General features: G+C 34.2%; 2 protein-coding genes across 2 annotated transcripts; one reads left to right on the forward strand and one right to left on the reverse strand.

Annotated features, from left to right (window-relative positions):
* The first annotated feature begins 429 nt into the window (after positions 1-429).
* On the forward strand, positions 430-10,832 carry wus (TM2 and DnaJ domain-containing protein wurst). The gene is made up of 6 exons (XM_088243784.1): positions 430-1,186; positions 3,097-3,244; positions 5,911-6,115; positions 6,715-6,858; positions 8,629-8,752; positions 9,513-10,832. Exons 1-6 carry the CDS (start codon positions 935-937, stop codon positions 9,726-9,728), a joined length of 1,089 nt encoding a protein of 362 aa, XP_088099910.1. The 5' UTR covers positions 430-934; the 3' UTR covers positions 9,729-10,832.
* Positions 10,833-15,176: 4,344 nt separating this feature from the next.
* Positions 15,177-22,319, reverse strand: LOC148283484 (apoptosis-inducing factor 3). Its single transcript, XM_088243785.1, has 3 exons — positions 22,147-22,319; positions 20,655-20,873; positions 15,177-17,928 (listed from the first exon to the last, which is right to left on the reverse strand). The coding sequence occupies exons 1-3, from the start codon at positions 22,249-22,251 to the stop codon at positions 16,627-16,629; spliced, it is 1,626 nt and encodes a 541-aa protein (XP_088099911.1). The 5' UTR covers positions 22,252-22,319; the 3' UTR covers positions 15,177-16,626.
* Positions 22,320-25,541: the final 3,222 nt, after the last annotated feature.

The raw sequence follows: 25,541 nt of genomic DNA on the forward strand, positions 1-25,541 counted from the left end.
AAACAAGTAATGAGCTCAAACTGTGTTTAGACGAATACTTAAAGAAGAAGACAGTCATGAAGATATGATGTTATTATTTTTTATGGAAGTCATTTTTTATTCTTATATTGAAGGGGATAGCTTTCAAAATTACCGCCTTTATTTTTTAAATTATTGACAAAATTTCTCTCCATATCTGGCAACTAATTTAACTTTTCACTGACAGATAATTGTAAATAGTACCATACACTACCTGCTAAAGACGTTTATAAAATTAATCACTATTCATATGGGTTTATTATCTATTTGTTCAAATCACTGTTTTTATCGTTGATTCAACTAGAAAAAAAAAAAAAAAACAATTAATCTTCACCATTCATAAAAACATACTCATAATGTTTTATTTTTCTGCATAATCTAAACTTATGTGTTGTATATGGCTACCTCGACATTAAAAGTAGGTTAGTAAATCAAACAAACGGTAAATTCTGACGTCGGTGATTACAAATTCCTATAGTTGACGTGTTATTAAGATTTCTCGTATATTTATATTAATACATTCCTTATCTGTATTTAGTTCACGCTCAAATTAACGAACGATCAAACATTTAGTTAAAAAGTATTGAAAAATATAAACTTTCTGTCAGTGTCAAAATAAAACACCTGTGCAAGTACCCAAATTTTTTATCTCCCAAAATGATAAATAATAATATTATGCGATAAAAGCGCAAAGCACATTGGCTATAAACAGCGGTTTAATATGCGTAAAGATCGTAAATATGCAATCAGTGCAACCGTAAATAATTCATTGTTGATCCAACGGAATTATTAAAGATATGTGCTGCAGTATTTCTTGATTTTCTCAGGAACGAAAACTATTCGAAATTCAAACACTCGGCTGACGCAAAAAGGCGTGGAAAAATCGACTGAAACAAATCAAGCGATTTCGTTCATAATGTCGGCAGGGAAATCTTACGAGAAGTCACTCTTCATAACTTTTGTGCTATGGTTGTTCGGTGGTATTTTCGGTCTCCATCATTTCTATTTGAGGAGGGATCGCCATGCCTTCGCGTGGTGGAGTACTCTGGGTTGTTGCGGCGTCGGCTGGCTGTTGGATCTCTTCAAGTTGAACAAGTATGTGAAGGATGCTAATGAGGATCCCAAGTTCATCGAAGATTTCATCATGAAAATGCGGAAAAATCCGAAGGTAAGAGACTGTCGTAAAACGTATTGGAGTGCTCACAAGCAATACTTGACCCGTTTCGGCCAGTTTTAGCCAATAATTAGCCAAAATGACTTACCTTAAAAATAAGTTTCGATTTCAGTTTTGGCCGAAACGAGTTTAGAATCCGAAATTCGATTTTGGCTGAAAATCTTGTTATAGTCGGTCACTAACAGATTGTCTCGAAACCGGTAGACATAGGAAAGTCGGTAAATAGTTATATACAAATATATAATAAAATATTTTTTTGTCCTAGCTTTATGTAAAGTCGTAGTACCTAGCAGTGGTAAAGTCACCCCTTAAACCAGCCAATGACGGGTTAAAAGCCCTGCAAACTGGCAAGACTACCATAATACCTTATTTAAAAAGTTTTCCCTCTCTGTTGCAATAGATGTCAATAAAAAAACAGTTGATTTACTAAATGGGAGTAGTCGGTGTGCTTTAATAAATTATTAAATAAAAACAGCAACAAATTACAACAGGGATGGAGAATACCTTAAATAAGGGAATATGGAAGTCAAGGCATTTACAGGGCTTATGACCTGTCATTGGCTGGTTTAAGTGGCCACTTCACACACTGTGTAACATTCACCATTTGCCTATGTTTGAACATCCATATTTCTTCAATCCTTCCATTTGTTGATTTTAGTGAAGTTAAAGAGCTGAAACCTTTATTGTTGTGAAGAGATTCATCTGACTGAATTATTCTCCATCCCTGTTGTAATTTGTTAATCTTAATGATTCCCGAGGGGGTGAAATCCAGTCTTTTGTCTATAAACATTTGGACAAACTCAAATATTGTAAAAAAACAGCTTTGTTTTTAACTGCTTATTTTTTATTTATTCTACTGACCAGTTTCGCTGTACAAGCTTCTTTATCGAGGTATATTTAACTAATGAACTCTATCCTATTTATTATATCAATGCTTCGTATTGCGGCTCAATCTAAATTGGAAAAACTAAAAGAAACATTAATATTAAATAATAATACATTTTCTGAATTGGCAAACATTCTGATAGAAAATAATCATAATTTCAATAAAAACACTGGATTAAAAGTTCTTTGTGTTGAAAATAAAATATTGAAATTAGACAACTTAGAGATCTTAGAAATGAAAAAAGCGATTCATTATAAGAAAAAGTAATAAATAACCAAATAACAATATTTTCTTTAGTTCACTTCTGTCTAGTTTGAAAAATCATACCCATCTCACATTATGCTTCCCACCCTTACAAGACAAAAAGACTTGATTTATTAGCTCCATTTGCAGCATTGATAAAATAAAATAGGATAGAATTCATTAGTTAAGTATACCTTGATAAAGAAGCTTGTATAGCTTTGAAACCGGTCGGTAGAAAAAAAAAGTAGTTAACCTTTCCCTCACTAAGCATCCAAAAATTACACATGATCCGAACGGGGGGACCAAAGGACCCCAGCGTCTACTTGTATATGGCGTCAGGAGAATAAAACATTGGAAGTGTTTATGACCGTGCAATAATTTATTCATGTTTTCGCGTACACATATTTTACTCATTCGTGTATTTTATTCATTTTTTTGTTAGTTTGCCGAATGCTTATGTACATAAAGTGAAATTGACCCTTGTATTATTTATGTCTTTTTTTCTTTAAAAAAAAGAAGAAAAAAAACTATTTCAAAATTCAAAAATAAAAACAGAAAAATGCTTCTTTCTATAGTTTCACGATTACAAAAAATATACAGCAAATAGCTTTAATAATACTTGAGTTAACGAATTAAAATCGGTCTATGGGGGATTCGAATCTCCCCCTTCGGTCCGGCTAGGTTAAAAACAAAGTTGTTTTAATATAATGAATAACCACAAAGTCAGTGCTTCAAATATAAAATTTAAATGAAAAAATACTTGTATTTTTTTCAGCCGCCATTTTCAGCAAATAGATTTGCAGCTGCTACAACAGTGAGCTACTCATGGGGCAGTATGTACCTGTCTGCTCTTCCTATGGACGACTTTGCCGGAATCAATTGGAAATTCCTCATCTGGCTGACACCGGTTGCCGTCGCCTTAGGTACGCTTCACCCCTGAGAAATTTGTGTTGAATTTGTAAACAGAAACAATAACCGTCCTGGTGCGGTGTTTTTTAATTTATTTTTCAAAAATATTTACAAAATAGTCTTATATTAAACTCCTGCTGAGTTACATACATACAACTTGGCGGCCTCCGTGGTGTAGTGGTCAAGACGCTTGACTCACGCACGGAAGGTTCCGGGTTCGATTCCCCGTGAGAACACAAAAATTAAAATGTGATTTTTCTCAAGCCTGGGTGCTCTGTGATGTAATTCACCACTGTAATTAGGCCTCCTGGCCTGTTGTGGTGCAAAAAAAAAAAAACTCGTCAGCAGGTTCTTATAAATTGCATCGACTATTCACGTAACCTACATTAATAATAATTTTACTTGAAAAACATTCCAATTACATTATCAAAAATTAAAAACTATCACTAATACAAGAAGCTTTTTTCTATTAACCATAATTTGAGCAAATGTCTCACTCCTGTATTTAACACATTATTTTTAATATTGTTTGGTAACATGTTAAATATTTTAGGTATACTGTATTGCAGTGTCTTTTTGCCATATTTATTGCAATATCTAGGAACAGCTAGCTCTAGTGCAGCCATACTAGTAAACCTGGTGTTGTAATCATGTACCAACTTGTGTTTATACTCGGAGTGCGACGCACGCTGACAAATTGATTTGTACCAATGTAGAGCCCTAACAGATAATTTATTTACAGATTTATACATCGATGATATTGAAATATTGTGTCTCTGGCAGTATACATCTTTATGTAGTAGCAATTTGATCATAGAATTTTGCAAAATTTGAATAAAATTAATATTAGTTTCACTTGATTACCCCCAGGATGTTATAGCGTATCGTACAATTGATTCAGAGAGAGATAAATAAATAATTCGTAAAGTATTAACAGGGACATAATATTTTAATATGTACATTCTATTACTTATTGCTCTTAATCGCTTACACAATTTTCTAATATGTACATCCCATTTAAAATTACAATCTATAGTTAAACCTAAATAAACATACTGCTCAATATTTTCACACATGCACGGTTGCATAATATCACTATGGATACATGTATAGTCAAAATTAACGGTGTTGTGTGAGTTTTATAGTTCGGTGATTGATCATCTTACCTTCATGTAACAGAAATGATCAAGATACGCTGCGATCGGTGTACCAATGCAGTGCCCTATGCACCATTAGGTGCGGAAAGAGAATGATGATGATTTATTTATAATTTACAATTTACTTAATAATCGAATCGATTGTGCCGATTTGCTGGCTGAAATCAATTCGAATATTTCCCATCGTCGCACTAGACATACTACGTTACTGAGCAACGACAAATGCAACACCAGAGCAGCTCAGAATTCTCTATTAGGAATAGCAATTAGTCATTTTACAAAACAAAGACAGAAAATACTAAATCTACTATACATATGAGGTGTGTTCAGAAAATAATGGGAATTTTTAAATTTCGCAGGTTTGGAGACTCCGATTGTCAATTAAAATTAACAAATTATGTTGGTATACATGCCCCTGAAGTATGCTAAAATTTTTACCTGTATTTATTGTTTACTTTGTCTGTGGCAGCCGCTAAGGTTAGACGTGTTTTTATAAGCTCGGAAATTTTCGTTTGTTAAAAAAAAATGAATCAAAGAATCTGTATCAAATTTGGTGCAAAAAATTCAATAAAGTGTAACAAAGTGTGAAATGTTAACAAAGGCCCATAGTGAGTCTGCTATGAGTAAAACAAAAGTTTACGAGTGGTATAAGCGTTTCCAAGATGGCCGTGAAGACGTTGAAGATGACGAACGGCCCAGACACCCCAGCACATCAACAACCGATGAAAATGTAAAAAAGTGAATGAAATGGTTATGAGCGATTGCCGAAGCACAATCAGAAAATTCATCGATGATGTTGGCATATCGATTGGCTTATGCCATGAAATTTTTTCAAATGTCTTAGGTACGAAACGCTTGACAGCAAAATTTGTCTCAAAATTTTTGAATTTCGAACAAAAACAGCGGCGAATGGAAGTTGCTCAGGCATCACTAAATGAAGTCAACGACAATGAAACACGGGTTTACAAATATGACGTTGAAACTAAGGCTCAATCGTCCCAGTGGAGGCATTCTGAATCGCCAAGACGATAATCGCCGAGCACGCCGAATACGGCTAACCTTCGCGGCTGCCACAGACAAAGTAAAAAAATAATGCAGCTGGACATTTTAGCATACTTCGGGGCATACATATTAATATAATTCTTCTTTTTAATTGACAATCAGACTCCAAACCGCCGAATTTTAAAAATTCTCATTATTTTCTGAATTAACCTCCTATAAAACAAACACTACATTTTACACACATCACTCCATAAGCCACACTCCTTATTTACAACAATGAAGATACCAATATAAATAGATTCACGTGATATACATATTCTCGTCACGTTTTGTTGTCCTGTTCAGAAATCATATTATATATTGTGTTGTGTACGTAATTCACTATGTGATATTTCCCTATTGAGACGAGCTCAGGATGATGGGCACCAACCTGAACTTGTAGGATGGAGAATAAAAGTACATTGTTACATTTAAAATATTTATCGGAATATTTATTGCAATGTAAAACATTTAAAATGTAGGTGTGTGGACGGTGGGCAACGTCGGGCGGCAGCGCGGCAGTATAAAGTGGTGCCTGCTGGCCGCCTTGTTGTGCGCCCCCCTGCGCTTCTACTTCGTGGACGACTTCACCTGGGTGGGGCTCATGTCTCTGGTCAGCGCCTTTGCCTTCGACTCCTGGTCCAAGGAATGGAGGAGGACCCCCCCCAAGAGGAAACCCATGTTGAGGTCATTATTTATTATACATTGGTACTTTTACATAATCTTGTGTACATTTAGTACTTTTACATTATCTTGTGTACATTTAGTACTCTTACATCATCTTGGGTAAATTTAATACTCTTACTTCAAATTGTGTACATTTAATATTTTTACTTCAAAATAATTTTAAAATAATTTATTTAAAATAATTTATTTTTTGCACCCAACAGGCCAGGAGGCCCAATTACAGTGATGAATTACATCAGGCTTGAGAAAAATCACTTTTTAATTTTTGTGTACTCACCGGGAATCGAAACCGGAACCTTCCGTGTGTGAGTCCAGCGTCTTGGCCACTACACCAGGGAGGCCGCCATGGTGTACATTTAATACTTTTCATCATCTTGTCTACATTTAGTACTTTAACATTATCTTGTATGATCAGCAATATTTTGAGACATGTACCTAGAGGGTTTACTTCCAAGATAAGGATTACTTTTTAAGAAGGAAGAGAAAAGGCAAGTAAGTAGAGATGAACATTTTTGATTAAATAAAAAATTCTATCAAAATTGTTTGTTGAAATCGCCTAACAATCTTTCTTTTTTAAAATGTGTTTTGTCACATTACAGGCGGCTCGGTGTGCTGGGCGTGAGCGCCTGCCTGTACCTGTCGCTGTGGGTGGGATTCCTGTACTTCAACGGGACGGTCACGGACGTCAACGGGGATGAGGTTCCGGTGCACGAGGCCATTCATCACTTCTTCACTAGTCCTTGGTAAATAATATAATTATTCCTGTATGAGGCGCTGAGAGCCAGAGGAGCTTAAGCCACATTTAAACAGTTTTTGACAAAATGGCTTCTAATCATTTACAAAAATGAATTATATAACCGTTACCTGTCTTTTGTATGCTGATGATGACGTGCTTTTTGCTAGCAGCAAAGAAAACCTGCAATTCTTGGTAACAAAGGTCTACGATGTATGCAAGAAAAACCATTTGCTTATGAATATTGATAAATACAAAGTAATGGTTTTCGAAAGGGGTGAAAGTATAACAAAAGTATACGAAGATATTCTGCTGGCTTATTCTGTCACAATTTCGTTTCGTAAGTTCGTTCGTTTGTCATATATCCACCTCATTCGAACGCAATCAAAACCATATTTTGCTCTCGTTCCCTCATACGATACAAATGAATTTACAAAACTAATAATTATTTACAGCATAAGGCCACAGAATCAGCTAGAAGAATTTGTGTATCTGGAAAGTATGTTTACTAGGGATGGAAAGGAGGGTGAGTGCCGGGAACAAGGTGAACGATGCACTGAAATCTACCTTGGCAAACAAGTGTTTGAAAAATTGTTTTTTTTACTCACCAGTATTTTATAGACCCTTGTTAATTTATAATTGTAAAACAAAAATGTTATATTTCACCTTAGTACAGCCAAACCTAATACGACACATTCCGACCACAGGCTTCGGCTGAGCCGAAGTTTCGGCTAATTTTTGGCGGAATCCAAAACCGCAGCTGAAACTAGCCTGGTTATACTTAGGGATGAGGTGACATCAGGTACGATAGAGCTCCCAGTGATGAGCCCACAAATGGGCACTCGGATAAAATTCTTACATCTCGTCTTATTTTTGTGGTATTTATTTATTTAGTTTATTGTAAATACAGGGGCTCCTTCGGGCAGCTTTTCTTGTTCAGGAACAAGCTATTTTTATTTGTATGTAGTGGGCATCGCCAAAAAGACTTGCATCCTTGGGTGCGGTGTGCAGTTTGCGATGAGCAAGCTGATGCATCTCTTAAAAAGGGGAATCATAGCAGTGGCGAGCCGTGATTTATTTTATGGGTAATCACCAAAAATGTTCATTAATTTGCACCTACATATAAGTACATAATATGTAAATAATATCATTATAAATGACTGTTTTTTCTGGGGTTCTGTGAAAATCAACTTAAACAACAATTATTACTAACCACGCAATAAACGTAGCTTTATTTTACGCTATTTTAATACAATACTTGTGCAAAAGTCTATACACAAATACCATAATGACATTCAGCAGATATTTCCATCATGATTGAAATGTCAACACTGAGCACTGGCCGATTTCTTTTAAAATGAATAATGCCAAAAACGACCACTGCGAACGGCACATGTCCTATCCTATCAACGGTATCCTATCAAAGAAAAATAGCCCTTCGGAAATAATATTCCAAATAGCGAATCTTCAAATAATATCTGAAAGCTTGTTTTAGTACTAAAAAAGCTGACTTTGGTGAAAGATGTAAAATATACTGTACTTTTTTGTATGGAGGAATAAGGTAATCGGCTAGTTTCATCGTTTACTGAGAACGAGCTGGGTGCTGGGTGCACTTCATAGATATTTTTTGTGGGAAGATTTGAACAGTGGTGGGGATTTATAATAAACAACAATTATTTTATTTATTTATCATAAAACATTATTATCGAAAGTCAATAGCAAGCTGTGCATAGTCGTTTATTTTGAGGATTCGCCCCTGAATCATAGTTACCATTTCCAGGTGGGTGGACTTGAAGCAGAGCCTTTACGACACGTACACCTACGCCCAGCACCACGGCTGGTACGAGATATGGAAACAGATTATCGATCTCTCTGACATACAAGGAGAACAGAACGCCTACAAGGTATGTATCACGTCTTTAATCCATAGAATTATAATAGTCCAGAAACTGCATACGCGCATTAAACTGAAGCCAACTAAACTACTCATAAATAAGTAGTTTTACGTTTTGGCCATTAGTTACTCTGTAGACGTCGCTTAGTACGCAACTGCCGATTTAAATTCAACTATGCTGTGATGTGTCATTTGTAAGTGTCAAAATACTGCTGGGATTAAAAGAGAATAGGGTGGTATCACTTTTCATCAACATATTACAACAGAGATGAAGAACATTTTAAAGAATGAAATATAAAAGCCTATGTATCTACAAGGCTTATGGCCTGTTATCGGCTGGTTTAAGTGGCCACTTAAAACACTGTTCAACATTCACCATTCTGCCTCTGTTTGAACATCTATATTCCTTCAATTTCAGGCGACTACAGGGCTCTCAATCAGGGTTTCAGCTCTTTAACTTTACAAACATCAACGGAAGAACTGAAGGAGTGTAAATGTTTGACCATAGGTAGAATGGTGAATGTTACACAGTGTGTAAAGTGGCCACTTAAATTGGCCAATGACAGGTCATAAGCCCTTTAAATGCATAGACTTCCGTATTCTCTTCTCAAAAATGTTTTTCCTCTCTGTTGCAACAAATTTAGATAAGAATAACTCCAGTCAGTGGGAGGAAATACAGCCAGTCTGCGAGCATTTGGACACACTCAAAACATTGTTTATTTTTTTTATTTTATTTTTCTTAAGCAAAAGCATACTGTATTTACGCACAGGTCCTGGGCGTGTCCCGCGACTCGAGCCAGCAAGAGATCACCGCCGAGTGGAGGAAGCTGTCGCGGCAGTTCCACCCCGACAAGGAGCGCGACCCCGACAGGAGGGCCGTCCGCCAGGAGCGCTTCCTGGAGATCCAGCAGGCCTACGAGATCCTCTCCAACACCAAGCTGCGCCGCAACAGGAAGAACAAGAAGTCCAACAAGGAGGACCTCTAGAAATCTCACTAACCACATCCATCCCACGTATTTAGCTCTTCATCTAGCTGCTGTGTCAAATTATATTGATGTAACAACTTGTATTTACATATAAGTTACCTCTAATGGGCATCTTCAGACTGGTAAACATTATACCGTGTAAGGATAATCTATATAAAACTAAATATTATCTCAAGTGTAGATACATGGATTGAGACACTTCCTCTTGTTAGTAGACATGTTTTATAATTCGAGGGTTAGTTTTTAACTGATCTGACATCATGTATTGTTTATAATGCATTGGCCATAAAACATTTTTTAAAAACTGAAAAGGGTCGTAAAAACCCCAGAAATAAGGATGTCATTCATAAACCACAAAAGAAGTTGTAAATTGTAATGCAGTGCCGAGCCGGTACTTACTGAGTTCACAAAGCTTGGATTTTTTACTCGAAATTTCATCCATGTGTGGGATATTTTTTCAATGTTATCGGCTAAAACACCAATTAGGTACTTAGACACCTAAACGGTAGCTGCTCGTTTAGATTTGATTACTCTGGTTCTTATTTTAAAAATGATGTTTTTAAACGATTAAATAACTGCTGACAATATTTTTGCTCGGTATGACCGAGAAGTAGCTTGTTATAAAAGTGAATAAATGTATGGAGAAAATCAAACTAAAATGTTGATAAATGTTTCCCCGTTACATCTGAGATCTCGCTAATTCCGTGATCCTTATAACCAAGTTTAACTGTAATATCATCGCCCTCCAGAAAAAAATTAAAATTAACAAATTTAGTTTTTTTAAATGCTGTTTATGTATCTTTAAAAATAGGTTTTTTTAAAATTTATTTCATGTATTTATATTATTAATTATTATGACCTCAAAATCGTTGGCAGCTACCTAAACTATCATAATATTATGTGAAAGCGTGTTTTCAGATCAGTCAATTAAAGACGTTTCGAAGTATTAATTATAGACATAATGTCATACGAATCACCAAAATTTCATTCATAGATACATATTATATACAATCCAATTTATTAAATAAGTAGAAAATTAGTTATATTTACATTTTTTACGGTTTTAAAGTACAATAATCAATGGTAACGAGTTACGCAGAAAAATGCATTAAAGAAATATGTACCGTATTTTCCGGACCATAAGACGCACTTTTTTACTCCAAAAATTCAACCGAAAATTGAAGTGCGTCTTATGGTGCGATGCGTCTTATCGTCCAAAACATTTTTTTTTCTAAAAATTGATAGATAAATTTTAGGGTGGTGTCTTATGGTCCGATGCGTCTTATCGTCTGCAAAATCTAATACATCTCTTCCTTACGGTAATATTTGCATCATGATTTGCTATCGTTTTATTTACAACTGTCGAGGGCAATGCAATATTTTCTAAATATGAGGTGAGGCTAGGAAGGCAATGATGTATCGATTTGTTATATATTATGACAGCGATAAATACGTGTATTTATTAGAGTTAGTAAACTTAAACTCCGCGTTGGTAAAATACTTCATAGCAAATGTCTAAATTTGCTATATTTTGAAGCTTATTTAGTTCTATTTACTGGGTGCATTGTTTTGACTAATAATATTTATTTTGTTATAATATAAAGTTGAATATATGAGCATTCCATAACTTGTGATACATATGTATATTTTTTTTTTAGAAAAGGGGTAGAAATATTTTGACTGTCTCTAAGAAAAGTATTAAATGCGTAAATTTGTTTATTGTTTTCTTTATTCTTGGACCAGTTGGCTCTACAACAAAATGTTGAGTTTGGACAAATGTTTGTGGACAAAAGACTGGATTTCACACCCTATGGAGCAATTAAGATTAACAAATTACAACAGAGAACATTTTAGAGAAGGGAATATAGAAGTCAAGGCATTTACAAGGCTTATGACCTATCAGCTGGTTTGGTGGCTACTCTACACACTGTGTAACATTGACCATTTCACCTATGTTTGAACATCTATATTTTGTTGATTTTTGACATTTAAAAAAAAAGTATTAATTATTTGTGATGCATGTAATGTGTAATATTTATGTCTTAACATTCCTGTTTATATTCTATGTTAACATATTTATTGTGTTCTTTTTACATTTTTGTGTGTTATGGGGGTGTAAGAAAAGTGAACAAAACCTTAAGGACGAAGAATGTGTTATTCTAATTACATTCATACAGTAACTTATATATTTATATTTTATTTTAATACTTGAGAGAGACCCTTACAATTAGTTTATTCGATCGAGTAAAGCTTCGACCCTAAAGGTAACCCTCCTACAACATGGTAGATAGGTTCTTAGAAAATGCAGTGTTATACGAGACTCGGCCGGCGGCCTTGTGAACGAGAGCAAAATACAGTTTTGATTGCGTTAGAGTGAGATGGATACATAACTAGCGAACGAACTTGTGAAACGAAATTGCGACAGAATAAGCCCACGCTACAAACAGGGGAGTTAGGTTACAAAAAAATTCAAAACATTTTTTTTAAATATTGAAAATTGAATTAAAAAATATGTTTATGGCGTCAAACAGTAAAAAATAATGTTTCAATTGGTTAATTCTTGATTCAATGATTTTCTTACTCGTCGCTGCTAGGTACAACTAAACCTAATCGGTTTTTTGGTTAAATGATAATTTTATCATCTTTTCTATCATTTGTGCTTTCCGCCATCTTTAAAAAGTGTGATTTTGGTTTCCTTGCTATTTTCCTTAAAAGGTAGTTTGTAGATTTTTTTAGTACATGTTTTGTAGCTTGAATTTTCGGCTTCTTACAGCGGATAGGCGGTCTGTTTTTAAAAATAAAAAAAAATAGATTTTTTGCTAGGTTTTAAGGCCCTCAGTTTTAGGCAATTCTTTTATTCCACAATCTTTATGACTATTCTTCTCCTCAAAATAGATTTGGACATATTAAGCCACTTCCTAAGCCACTTACCCTAAAAATGACGCTTGTGAGTTAAATATGCCATTCGAAACATAAAATTAGGTTATTTCACTAAAGTAACTTAGAAAAAAGTTGCGTAAATCCGAAATATTTGTTTTTTACAATGTGACTTTATAGTATTTTATATGAAAACTTCTTCAATTATAAATTATTTTTTAACCACATATTAATTATTCTTGATATTCCCTTCCTTTCACTAACTCTTATAGCTTGCATTGTCCAGATTATTGACGAGTGAAAGTCACTCAACCAAATTTTAGCCACTTGCCTCATTAAAATATTAGATATTTTTTAATGCATCAGAAGGAAAAAGTTACCAATGGAATTTATTAAAAAGACACAAAGGATTTATGTTATTTATGATAAACCTCCAAAACACAAAAATCGGATTTTTCCGCGATCTCCAATCTTTCAAATTGCGATTTCTCAAAATGATGTTTTTTGCCCGAACGTTAATATACAAATCGTGTTGTGGGAGGGTTCCCTCAAAATTTTGACAGTGTTAGGCCGAAACCATATTGTAAGAGACTGTGTTTATAGAAGGGTTTAGCTGTATTTAAATATATTTTTTTCTAACATAAGTTTCTTCCGATCATATCGATCGTCTTAATCAAGAATTATCTTTCTTCTCTTCTTCTAGATTGATTGATGATTAAATTACTATGCAATAATTTATGCAACTATAATGTTGTATTAATAAACCATGGCACAAATATAAAATAGTATTATTATGTATTTTCTCTGTTATCAGATATGACTTATGTTTATAGCTACATTTTAATGTGACATATTCTCTATCTTTTGTATACTTTTTTATGTACTTAATTTATATATATAAGTTTGTTCTTAATTATGATGGTGTTTATTATGCATGAATTATTGGAGTTTTTATACATAAAATAATTATTTTTATGGTTTACTTTATTTAAATAAATCGTATGAAAAATAACAAATTGTTTTACTAATATATTATGCCTACAATGACTCAGTCTGTCCACATTTTGATCCATCCACAAAGGAAAATAAATGTGACCTAAAAAATTAGTATATGTTACAGAAAATGGCAGCTTTAAAAAAAACGGAGTGTAAGTGAGTAGCAGGCGCCACATTCAACAGTATGGGGGTTGTCTGGAGATTGGATATTTACTCAGTGAAAACCAAATGCCGCCTATAAAACACCGGCATAACACATAGGAGAATAGTCTCCTCCACGGATGCGAATTGTGGCACCTCACTAGGGCCGTTATTTGAATAACAAAAATAGTGTCCACGCATAAAGAATATTGGAGATGTTATCAGTAAATTCTAAACAAATCATTTTTATTAAGAATAATATTGAATAGGAAGCATCTGGAAATAAAATATATTTTTAATGATTTAAAGTGACATTTACTGACTATGATTGTACAACAATGTATGGAATTTGCTAAATATTTTATCACTTACACTTTCCATAGCATGGGTATATTGCTAAAACAAAATTATTACTTTTAATACAAATTACCTGAAAGTAATCTAAACATAAAATAATTTTGATACATTATATGTTTATGTATTTGACGCCACCAAATAGTTAAAATCAACCACTGAACTGAGCAGCTCAGCTGTTTATCAAAGTCCGGCATTCAACTGAATAAATATATTAATAAATAAAACAATAATTGCAAAATAAAGAGGCTAAGCGACTTAAAAAAAAACTAAAAAAGAGATCAGGTCGGCAAGCCATAAAACAGTAATCTCCTGAAAAATTTGCAACTCAGCAAATATGACTTAGCAAGGCAGTATTATTCAGCGCCCTTAACAAAAAAAAAAACAGCGTTAGGGACCATCTGGTTAAGTTTTATTATTTTTCAGTAAATAATACTAAGGTGTGGGTATTTAAGGATATATATTATTTAATTATATTTCATATATTTATATTAGTTATTTTTTCTGTCACATACAATAGCGCAACAAGTACAATTGAACGTAGTTATGCAGAAAGCAGCCAGCCATAGAAAAGTGAAACTGAGATAATAGCACCTTTGTGAAAAGAGTGAATAATCAAATCTACGCAACAGTTGGAATGTTTTGACTGACAAATGATAAACAGTGAATACATTCGTTTTTTTTTTCATTTATTACAAACAATCTAATTATGTATTTGACCAGTTTTAATGATTGTTAAAGTATCGTAAGATTTTTCTAGTGCTGTGGGTTGTTTTCTGCAAATTGAAAAATGACATTTTTGTAATCGACAAATGTCCACTACAAAAACAACATTTCAATAATCACCTTCTGAAAATAGTTTCAGTTATTACAGTTTTTTGTGTGAAAGCGGTCTGGCTGTTTTTAGTGTTGCAGTAAGGTCAATTATAGACCTTACTGTAACAACACTAGTAATAATACCAGTATCTCATTTTTTCAAAATTGTGGACTGGCTGCTTTCTGCATTTAATTATCACCCACCGAATGAAGTACAGAAGTCAAGGATTTGTAAATATTTCTTAAACTAAAAATAAAATAAAGTTTTTCATCGATAGTTCTTTAATCAAAATTGAAATGAATATTAGCGCAACACATTTTTGTCGATTTAAAATAAATAAAATACATATTTACATTTTTTTGCGTCGATATATTTTTTACACTATTTTATCCTATACATATTTGAATATAAAAGCAGGTACCACATAAATACCTAATTATAACAGCACTGATGGAATTTATTCAAAGATAAGATAATATTGGAAAGATATTAATTTTACATATCGTCAGCCTAATTTGTAAAATTCATCCTGAATTTATTTTTGTTCAGGGTTGACAATTTTTACTTCAGTAGTGATTTTTTTTCTTTCTAATATGTAAGATTTACACGCATAGATTATTTGAAGTCCTAACAGAAAAAGTCCAAATATAACTTTTGACCATTTGTGGACTTTCTAGTTTTACAAGTCAGGGTGACGATACTCTATATATTTATTATAGCAATTTTAAAGCATTAAATATAGGTATATACATGAAAGTACGTATAACATCTTATGATCAATTTTACTTTAACACAAGAGAAGATTCATCGAAAAATAATTGTATCTATTCAATTAATAATAAACTATTTAAAGTTATATTTAAAAAGTCATCAGTCTATATAACTTTTAAATTATATTCTATCTGTAGCTCAGAATGCAAAACCGATAGTTTTAGCACACTTTTCTGTGTTTCATTTACCTGTTTACGGATAATATAATTCATTAATATTTACTCGATGACAATTTTAAATAACCTCAACAATTTTACTGAAAATAATATCGGGATGAAGATTTGAGATAATAATACTGAAGCATACTTCATATATCATTTCAGATATAATCCCTGTCACTTATAGAAATGCCAAAATGGTACATTCATTTTTACACAACCGAAACATAAACAATTATTGTAAACTTGCCACAATTGGCTACACTTTGTCGGCGGCCATTATTTTTTTATATGTATTCTGTCAACAAACATTCTTATCAATGCAGGTTCTTTGTCTATTGTACTGTAACTGTAGTCAACTTCACTCCTGACCTAATGTCGATGCCCAAACTACATGTATGCGCTAACGAGCACCTCCCTAAGCAACTCCGTGGTATGTATAATGTTTAATAATATTTGTAATAAGTACAATGACAAAATGTCAGATTCTTACATCGTATGATTAGCATTTTAAGGACGTGATAAATATTGAACGGACTATAATATTATTATTAAAACGGAATATATTGTATATTCCTTAACTTAAAGCTATTTTAAATATAATAGATACATTTTTACACAAAAAATAAAGGCAAATATTTGTGTTACTTGTCGTTGGAAAGGCAAAACTTATTTTGTACAACATTGTAATGTGTATGAAGTGATCATATAGCACAGTTGATAAAATTGATTGTAAAATCGCCACATTACAACGCCAAACAAATAGCTAACAAGATCTATAAGATCAACAATCTAAATATGTTTTGGTCCACGCAAATGGATCTTGTAAAAGATCATCGGAATGGAGAGACTTTCCTTGTGCGAGAAGTTCGGCGAATTGCGCTACGACGGGATCCCTCTGGCACGACGCCATGGAAATTACTCTACCCGAGACGTCGAAATAGAAGGCCACGAACTTCAGAGCGTTCACGTCCCCTTCTATCCTCACGCTGTGGTGCCTGCCATAGCCGCAATATCGCACCGACTTACCGAACACCATGGTCCAGAAGAAAGGCACGGATTTAAGGGGAGTGTCTATGTTTAACATGTTCAGAGCCGCAACCCGGCCGTGGTAATGCGCGAGACCGAAGTGACCGATCGCACCTTTGGTTCCTCCGTGAGAATAAATGGGGGCGTACGCGATATCCCCACCGGCGTAAACACCTTCCAAATTAGTTCTAAGTCTATCATTTACCGGGATCGAACCGTTTTGCTCCATCGCGATACCGGAGTCTTTCAAAAAACTGGTGTTGAATAGGGACCCGACTCCCATGAGCAGAACATCAGCGGGTAAACTGGTACAGTCATTTAACTCGACAGAAGTTAAAACACCGTTCTTACCGTGGCACGCCTTGATATTATTGTTCATTTGAAATTGCACTCCCTTCTCTTGGAATAGTTTCATGAGGCTCATGCCGACAGCCTCCCCGAACACGGGCAGGAAGGGGACGTTGTCTCTTCCGATGACGGTGATACTTTTGGCCTTCCCTACGCAGTAAGCGGCTGCTTCCATTCCTATGAAACTGACCCCCAAAATAACGATATGTTTGTCCTTATCGTTTCCGATTGCGCTGTGAATTTTGCCGCCGTCAGCCAAAGTTCTTAATGTGAACACATTCTTCAAATCGTTTCCGACGATAGGAAGCAATCTGGACTTAGAACCGGTGGCGATGTACAGTTTTGTGTACCTCAGACTCTCGCCATCGGAGAGAGAGACAGTTTTCTTTTCAGTGTTGACTTTTGTGACTTCTACTCCTTTGTACACTTCGATATCATTTTGCGCGTAGAATTCGTCGCTTCGAAGTTGCAACTTTTGAATGTCGGCATCGAGGGCTTTAGATACCTTGACTCGATCGTAGGGGACGGCGTTCTCCTTAGCGATCATCACGATGCGACCCGCGCAGTTGTTCTGCCGGAGAGTCTCCACGAAGGCGGCTGCGGAAGGTCCCCCGCCCACCACGAGGTAGGTGGAGTTGTCCGTCGAGGAACGCTTGAGACAAGTTTTGACCCGAACATTTGAATCCAAATCAGATTTCTTAGCCCTCACCTGAAAAAAAAAACAATATGTAGCACAAAGCTAAGCTAATATCAAATGATACAAGTGTGGTCAGTTTACCAAAATTATTGCATGAAAGATATTTATATGCACATAAATTTATCAAAATTCAAATATAATTTGGTTGCCTCGCATTTAAAATTAAATTTCACAATGAAGAAAGTCTATAATAATTATTAATTCAATGAGCTTGCTTAAATGATACATTAACTCATTCACAGCAGTGCTCGATACGACAGTACTACTACCCGTCGCTCACAGCATAATATATGAATGATTTATTATCAAAAAGGTTTATAGCTAAAGTATTTATATCTGATAAATTCATGGTCATTAACAAAGTAAGTGTTTAAACCTTAGAGTAATAACCTTATAGTCACCCATACGGAGAAAACCCATTCTATGATTATTGACCACGAACTTAGCTACAGATTAAAGGCAATACAACGGGCCGTAGGTACTTGCTAACCGAAACCGTCCATTACACAATTGTTGTTAAACTAAAGACCTAACTAAAACCAAAGCAAATATTTGGAACGCTTTTGTTCTATGCAACAGAGCTTAAGACTGTAATCTGGTAAAATGAACGCAAAATTAGGAAATCATACAATTTTGCCATTTTAAAACGAATGTTTTTTTTTAATCGCGCAGTAATAAAAAAACATAAGTTAGATAAAGACAATATTTTTTAAAGGTATTTCTGTAAAAAGATATACTTAAAAGTTTCATGAAACTAAAATATAATTACTTTTAGACCGACAGATTACGCCATTTCAAATTCAGACTAAACTTAGGTATCCGGGATCTCAATAAAGACTTAGTATTGTACTAAAATTTGTTGTAATAATTTAAAGATAATGAATTGAACATGGAAGTGGCCGAAGGCAAAATTTATTTTTTTTGATTTTGAAAAGAAATACAAGCATTTTAAATCACATACATTTTTGTAACATTTTCCTTTATTTCTACTTAAAATTAAATATTTTTGGATTCAGATTTATTAAAATATGAACAATATATAGAAAGAACATAATAATACTTATGTAAATCACAAAATTTTATCATAATGGAGATAATTGCTCGTAAACCACAGTGTTAATATTGAAATATCTAATGAATATAGAAATACAAATAAACTTAAGAAATTAACGTATATATTCAAAACAATTCGAAATATAATTAATGTACAGGAACTTTTAAAGATTTATTTTGCATTGTGCCAATCAATTTTGGAGTACGGTATAATCGTTTGGGGTGGTGCGAGTGACACAGTTTTAAATAGTGTATTTGTTGCACAAAAATCCATCATTAAAATAATACTCAGAGTCCCGATACAGACATCTACTGAAGAAATATTCCATAAATCACAACATATGACACCAAAACAATTATACGCTAAAACAATACTCACTTATAGATTCAAAAACTACTCTTACTCAAATGAAAGACATAACCCCCACAATACATCACATACAAATAATATAATCACTAGATCCTCAACACATAAACAACTTAAACAAATACAAACTAATACCACTTTCGGACAAAGGGATTTTGAGTATTATTCAATTAAAATCTATAACCTACTTCTACTATCTATTAAAGCAATTAGTAATGAGAAAATGTTTAAAAAGGCTATAAAAAAATGGATAGTGGAGCTAGGTAGAAGTAAAATGGATTGTCTCATTCGCCCATACCAATGCTGAGTCAACTGCTTCACAACTGTATAGCTTATGTTAGGTTTTTGTTCTTTCATTGTGTGTTTTGTAATATAAATAATATAGATGTACATAAATACTTTGTTTTTAAAACTGTCTGAATATTTGTTAATTATGTTTGTTTTTTAAGTTAGTCTTTTTTGTTTATTCTCAAATGTAATTTAAAAAAACTAAATTGTTAAGTGTCCTCGGCACGGGAAACCCCAGTGAGGTCACATTTTTTTTATTATTAATTATAGTTTGTAAGCGAAAAATATGAATAAATAAATAAATACATGATTATACTACCTACTCTGTAGATATCAATTTTAATTGATAATAAACTAACTGTTTCTGTTATTGTGGTTCTGTGGCTAGGAAAAAAATATGTTTATTGATAAAACCAGTTTTCAATTATACTTCTTCTTCGAAGAGTTGATTTCTGAATTTTTGAAATAAAACAAACAAAACATCATGCCGTTTCTCCGTAGGGGCAGGCAGAGAGGATAGAATGCCATGTCACTCTATCTTTGCATACAGACCTCGCATCCTCTACATTCATAAGTTCAAGTATTTGTTGGATTTGATTATGACGTGCTTTCTTGGTCTTCCTCAGTTTCTACATCCATCCATCAACATTCGCATGGTTAATTCTTTTAGGCGTTCTTTCAACGTCCATTCGCTCTACGTGTCCAGACCAACGCAAAACTCCTTTCTTGATTTTGTCGGTAATGCTTATCTCAGGCTTACATAATGCACGGGTCGCGATATTTGTGCATATCATACATAGTTTTACCACACCGGAGATGGCGTTTCGACAGCATTCAGCCTATTTTCATGCGTGTTTTTCCGATTCCACACTTCACTTCCACGCATAAGGGTCGACACCGGAACTCCATTGTGCATGGCTAACTTCAGACACTAGCTCCAGCAAATCAGGACAAACCGTCAAACGAGTTAATCATTTACCATACGCAAGAAATCGATAAAAACTTTGATATTTAATTTTCCCCAACTTACTTTGACGCTGCCATCCTGTCCAACGTTGACCTGATAGCACGGCAGAGAATCCAGTCCGGGATAGTCTTCGATGTCCCCCGTGCGTATGTTGAAGCAGGCTCCGTGCCACGGGCAACGCACGCGACCCTCGCCCAGGGCTCCTGAGGCAAGCGGGGCCCCGTAGTGCGTGCACTTGGCTCCCACGGCCGACACTTGCCCGCCCTGCTTCACCACCAGCACCTTGGGTTAAAAAGTTAAAGTAGAAAAAGGACTCGGACAACTCTGGATCTAAAGTTATTTGGCTGAAACCCATAGATATTGTGTTTAATTAATTCGCTAATTTCATACCGGTGTAGGAAAATTGATAATTTATTTGTTCTAATTAAGTGAAAATTTATTAACTATAGTCCTTAAAATATAGCTTGATTAGAATGACAGTTGTTAGCAAAAGTGGCAACATAACTTTTTAGTAACGTCTAAGGAGTTATTTATATTGACACACGAAAAATCATTCGTATCTGGCATGTTATTAATTTTTTTAATACAATGCTTGACATATAAATCCACATAATTATATAAAATCAGCTTTAAAACTAAAATAAACCTAATTATTAACGACGTTCTAACAAGGTTACATCATTTTGCAAAAATGTTACAGATGGGACAAATTGACCAATGTAAATCGATCGAATAAAAAAATAATTCATTTGATGTTGTTCATGAAAAAAGTAATGTCTTATTTTTTGGTGAATAATTGTCTTAAACACACTATAATAGGCTTGTTTTTGCATTTTTATATCAATTTTTGGAAACAGAGTTTCATGTTTGCAAGAAAAACCTGATAAAATCGATTTGATCGGTACATGACCAGTGATCAGTAATTTCCCATCACTTGTAACATTAGTTTGGCAGCTGTCATTTTAATCAAGCTATATTTTAAGGACTACGATTAATATTATTATTCATTATAGGCAGGCAGCCTTTGCTGATACGCCTATATCTCGTGTACTGCTGACTGGAAGCGGCTGGGTAGGGGAGATTTAGGAGTTTGTGGAAGGGATGGTAGTCCGAGACATTAAGGATTGTCTCCATTTTAAAATTGTAATAATTTTTTTTTTTCATTAAAAAAAACATGTTTTTTGAAAAGAATTCATTTGGATTTTTCAAAAAGTTTATTATAAGGAATGTTCCTTCGAAGTATCACGGTCTGGCAATGAAACACCATGTATATCAACACTAGTGCATTTTAACATTAATATAGAGTATCCTCTGTCTCCATTTAGATGTAAAGATTTATTAGTAAAGCTCAGCCCAGTATCTTACTTAGAATAGTTAGCCATATTGGCAATAAGAACATCGGACATAAAGAAACAGAAGGGCTTCTGAAGTCTAACAATAGTCCGGCTTCTCTTCAACGAGTCATCTGTTGTTTTATTCGGAAGTTCCCTCCCGTTTCCAACACCACTCAACTAAAGATGACCAGTGTACAAGAGCAAGGCTAAATGAACCGCACCTTAGGCCCGCCGGGACCCAGCTCCAGGGACTTCATCTCATTGTCCTGCAGGTCAGACGTGTTACAGACTACCGCCTCGATATACTCGTCCACGGGGGTAGCCATCTTGCTCGATTCACCTGATGAGGATTGTTCCGGAGTCTTAGCTAAAAAGGAAACGTATTTTCAAGAGATGGAAAAGAAAATTGTCAAGGGAAAATGGCATCAACCTTAAATGAATACCTCATTTGTGCAATTGCCATGCCTTTGTACGTACAGTAAGCCCCCAGTAATGTTTTTAAATTGTATTTTTACATGTTAACCAGCGGCTTGACTCGCGTGACGATTTCGGGCGACGTAATCTTCCCGAAACTTGCGGGCAAGGAAGTTCAACGTGACAGTTTATTAGTTAATTTTTAAAAATGGGTTAGCATATTATGATGAATAAATGTAAAGCAAACTATTCCATAAATATGTTTTATTTCACAAAAAGATACATATGAATATAAAATAAAATTCATATTAAAAACCAAACAATGATTGTCAAAAGCAAAACAAAAGATAAACATATTAAATTGTGTAGCCAAGTATGTATTTAATCACTGTCAGTATCATCTGATATCACCTTCCATAGAGACTTTTTTAATACCGGTTGCACAATTTCTTCATCATTCTGATTATAAACTGGATTACAATTTTCTTTATTGTCGAAAATAACTTTTGCCAGCATTTCTTTGTCAATTTTACAATATAGAGCTTTACATATTTCTAAGTGTTTCGTGTAATGTTAGTTCCACTGAACGCATGTACCAAGGTCAAGGCGCACGGATCTACTGCGTTATACAGGGGACCACCATTATAGGGGAGTTTACTGTACAAAAAATATAGAGTAATAATACACGTCGTCTATATTGACAAAAACCATTCTATGATTATCAATTACGAAGTTAGCTACAGTTTACAGCAATACAACGAGGTACTCAGGTTGAGAATTGCAAGTGTAAACCTAAACCATCCTTACACGTTTGTTGTTAAACTGAAAATTTAGAATGCTATTTTTTTGTATGCAATAGAGCGAAAGGGCATTTCTTACGAACGGATGATTATCGAATATTACAAATACGTGGATTGATAAATATGTTTAAATTTACTTTTGAAAAACATTTTTGATAAAAAAAGATACACTATTTGCGTTCTAATGATTTACCCGAACAGTTCAACAAGTCCTAAATAACTCACTATTAAAAAATTGGGAATCAAATGTGATTCTAATAACAACATTTTATTTTTATTACTTAAGATGGATAAAAAAGCTAAATGACATTAAGTGTATTTTGTAGGAGACTAAATTATTATTAACATTTGTTATAGGTACTAAGCACAGTAATTGCTAATGAAAATATGTCAATCGAAGCTAAATTGGCAGTGCACAATGGAGTTTTAGCCCGAACACTTATGTATGGAAACGAAACATGGAATTGGTAGGAGGAGGATGAAAGCAAAGTGAATGCGGTCAAAATGCAATCTCTTAGACGAATGTGTGGGAAATCAATGCGTGACAGGGTCGAAATCAGACGAGGGTGCAAATCCGAGTCAGGTATAGTTGATAAGATTAAGAAAGGGTCTCCGAGATGGTGTAGTCATGTAGAACGGATGGATGATGAAAGAATGGTTAGACAGATATACAGGGTGTTCTTTAAACCCTGTCACATCCGAAACCACGATGATCAGTATGACCAAGAAGACATATTGGCACATTAAAATTAATTTTTAGAACAAATAAAATTTACGAAAATAAAATATTTAAAAAAACAAATGGTTGCTTACTTCTGCAAGGGCGAAGCGAGGAGAGGGGAGGGGGAAGTCTGATACACCGTCAACCACATGGCCACGGAGAAGTAAGCAACCATTTGTTTTTTTAAATTTTTTTTTTTTTAATTTCTGCGTTCTTAATATTGTTTTAAATATGCTAATATGTCTTCTTGCCCATACTGATCATCGTGGTTTCGGATGTGACAGGGTTTAAACAACACCCTGTATATGGCGAGAATGTAGGGCGAGGTTGACCAAGGAAGACGTGGCATGGCCAGATAAACCAAAGTCTGGTCATGTCGAAAGCAGGCAGAACTGAAGGGCGTGTATGTTGTGGAAGAAGCTAGGAATATATACCAGGGTAGATGTGTGTGGCGGTCTATCCTCTCTAGTAGTAGTAGTAGTTATTGGCAGGCAGCCTTTGCTGGTGCGCCTCATTTACAGTTTTTGTTTGCATTCTTCTACGGTTTTTGAACTCGCTGAACAAAATGAAATGGACAACTAGGCTGGGCAATTTATTCCAGTCTGAAACCACCCTGCTGGAAAGGAAGTTTTTCTTGCCGTTGGGGTGGAATTGAAGACAGTAAAACTTCCAATGATGACACCCTAAATTGGTGTTGGGATTTAATTGATACGCCCGGTGCAGGGGGCAGTCGTAGTAATCATTTAGTATCTTAAAAATTTCTATCTCGTCGCCTCTTTTTTGTGGTTTTTTCAAAAATGTAAGTCCTAGTGCTTTTAATCTGCAGGTAGGGCATTCTTTTAAGTTATTTGGGGATTTTCATGTCTAAAGAATAAAATTTTGTTTAATGAAAAAAAACCTATTTTTTTATATTTTGAATCATTGTTGTTCAGAATCATAATCGACGGTTTATTTAAACGATAAAAACAAATTAAAAGTATATCGTAAAATAAAATAAATAAAACAACTTTGTTTTTAACCACTAATTTTTATTTTTCACCGACCGGTTTCAAAGCAAACAAGCTTCTTTGTCAAGCTGAATTCGCAAATCATCTGATAGAAAATAATCATAACTTCAGTAAATACACTGGATTAAAAGTACTTCATGTTGAAAATAAAATATTAAAATACAACTTAGAAATCTTAGAAATTAAAAAAGCGATTCATAATATGAAAACAATAATAAATAACCAAATAAACAATATTTCTTTAAGTCCTCTCCTGGCTTACTTCGAAAATAATGATATCAAATTACCACCCGTGTAAGAAAAAACCACTTGATTTATTGGGTCCACGTGTAGTATTTAGTGAACATGATAGAAATAAAATAAAAAGGAATAAATTCATTAGTTACGTAAACCTTGACAAAGAAGCTTGTTTGCTTTGAAACCGGTCGGTGAAAAATAAAAATTAGTGGTTAAAAACAGAGTTGTTTTATTTATTTTATTATAGTGAATAACTACAAAATTAGTGCTTCAAATATAAACTTTATAAAAGTATATCAGTTAAGTACTATTATATTATAATATAAAAATATTTTGCGCATTTTATACATTATAATACCTACAGAACAGAAACTCAACTGGGTCATGAATCACTTAAATATTAAGTTCTAGCAGTTAATTATATATAAGGCTACATG

The sequence above is a fragment of the Micrasema longulum genome, unplaced genomic scaffold (assembly GCF_059751315.1).
Source record: "Micrasema longulum isolate JH-2025_06_02 unplaced genomic scaffold, ASM5975131v1 h1tg000229l, whole genome shotgun sequence".
Taxonomy (NCBI): domain Eukaryota; kingdom Metazoa; phylum Arthropoda; class Insecta; order Trichoptera; family Brachycentridae; genus Micrasema; species Micrasema longulum.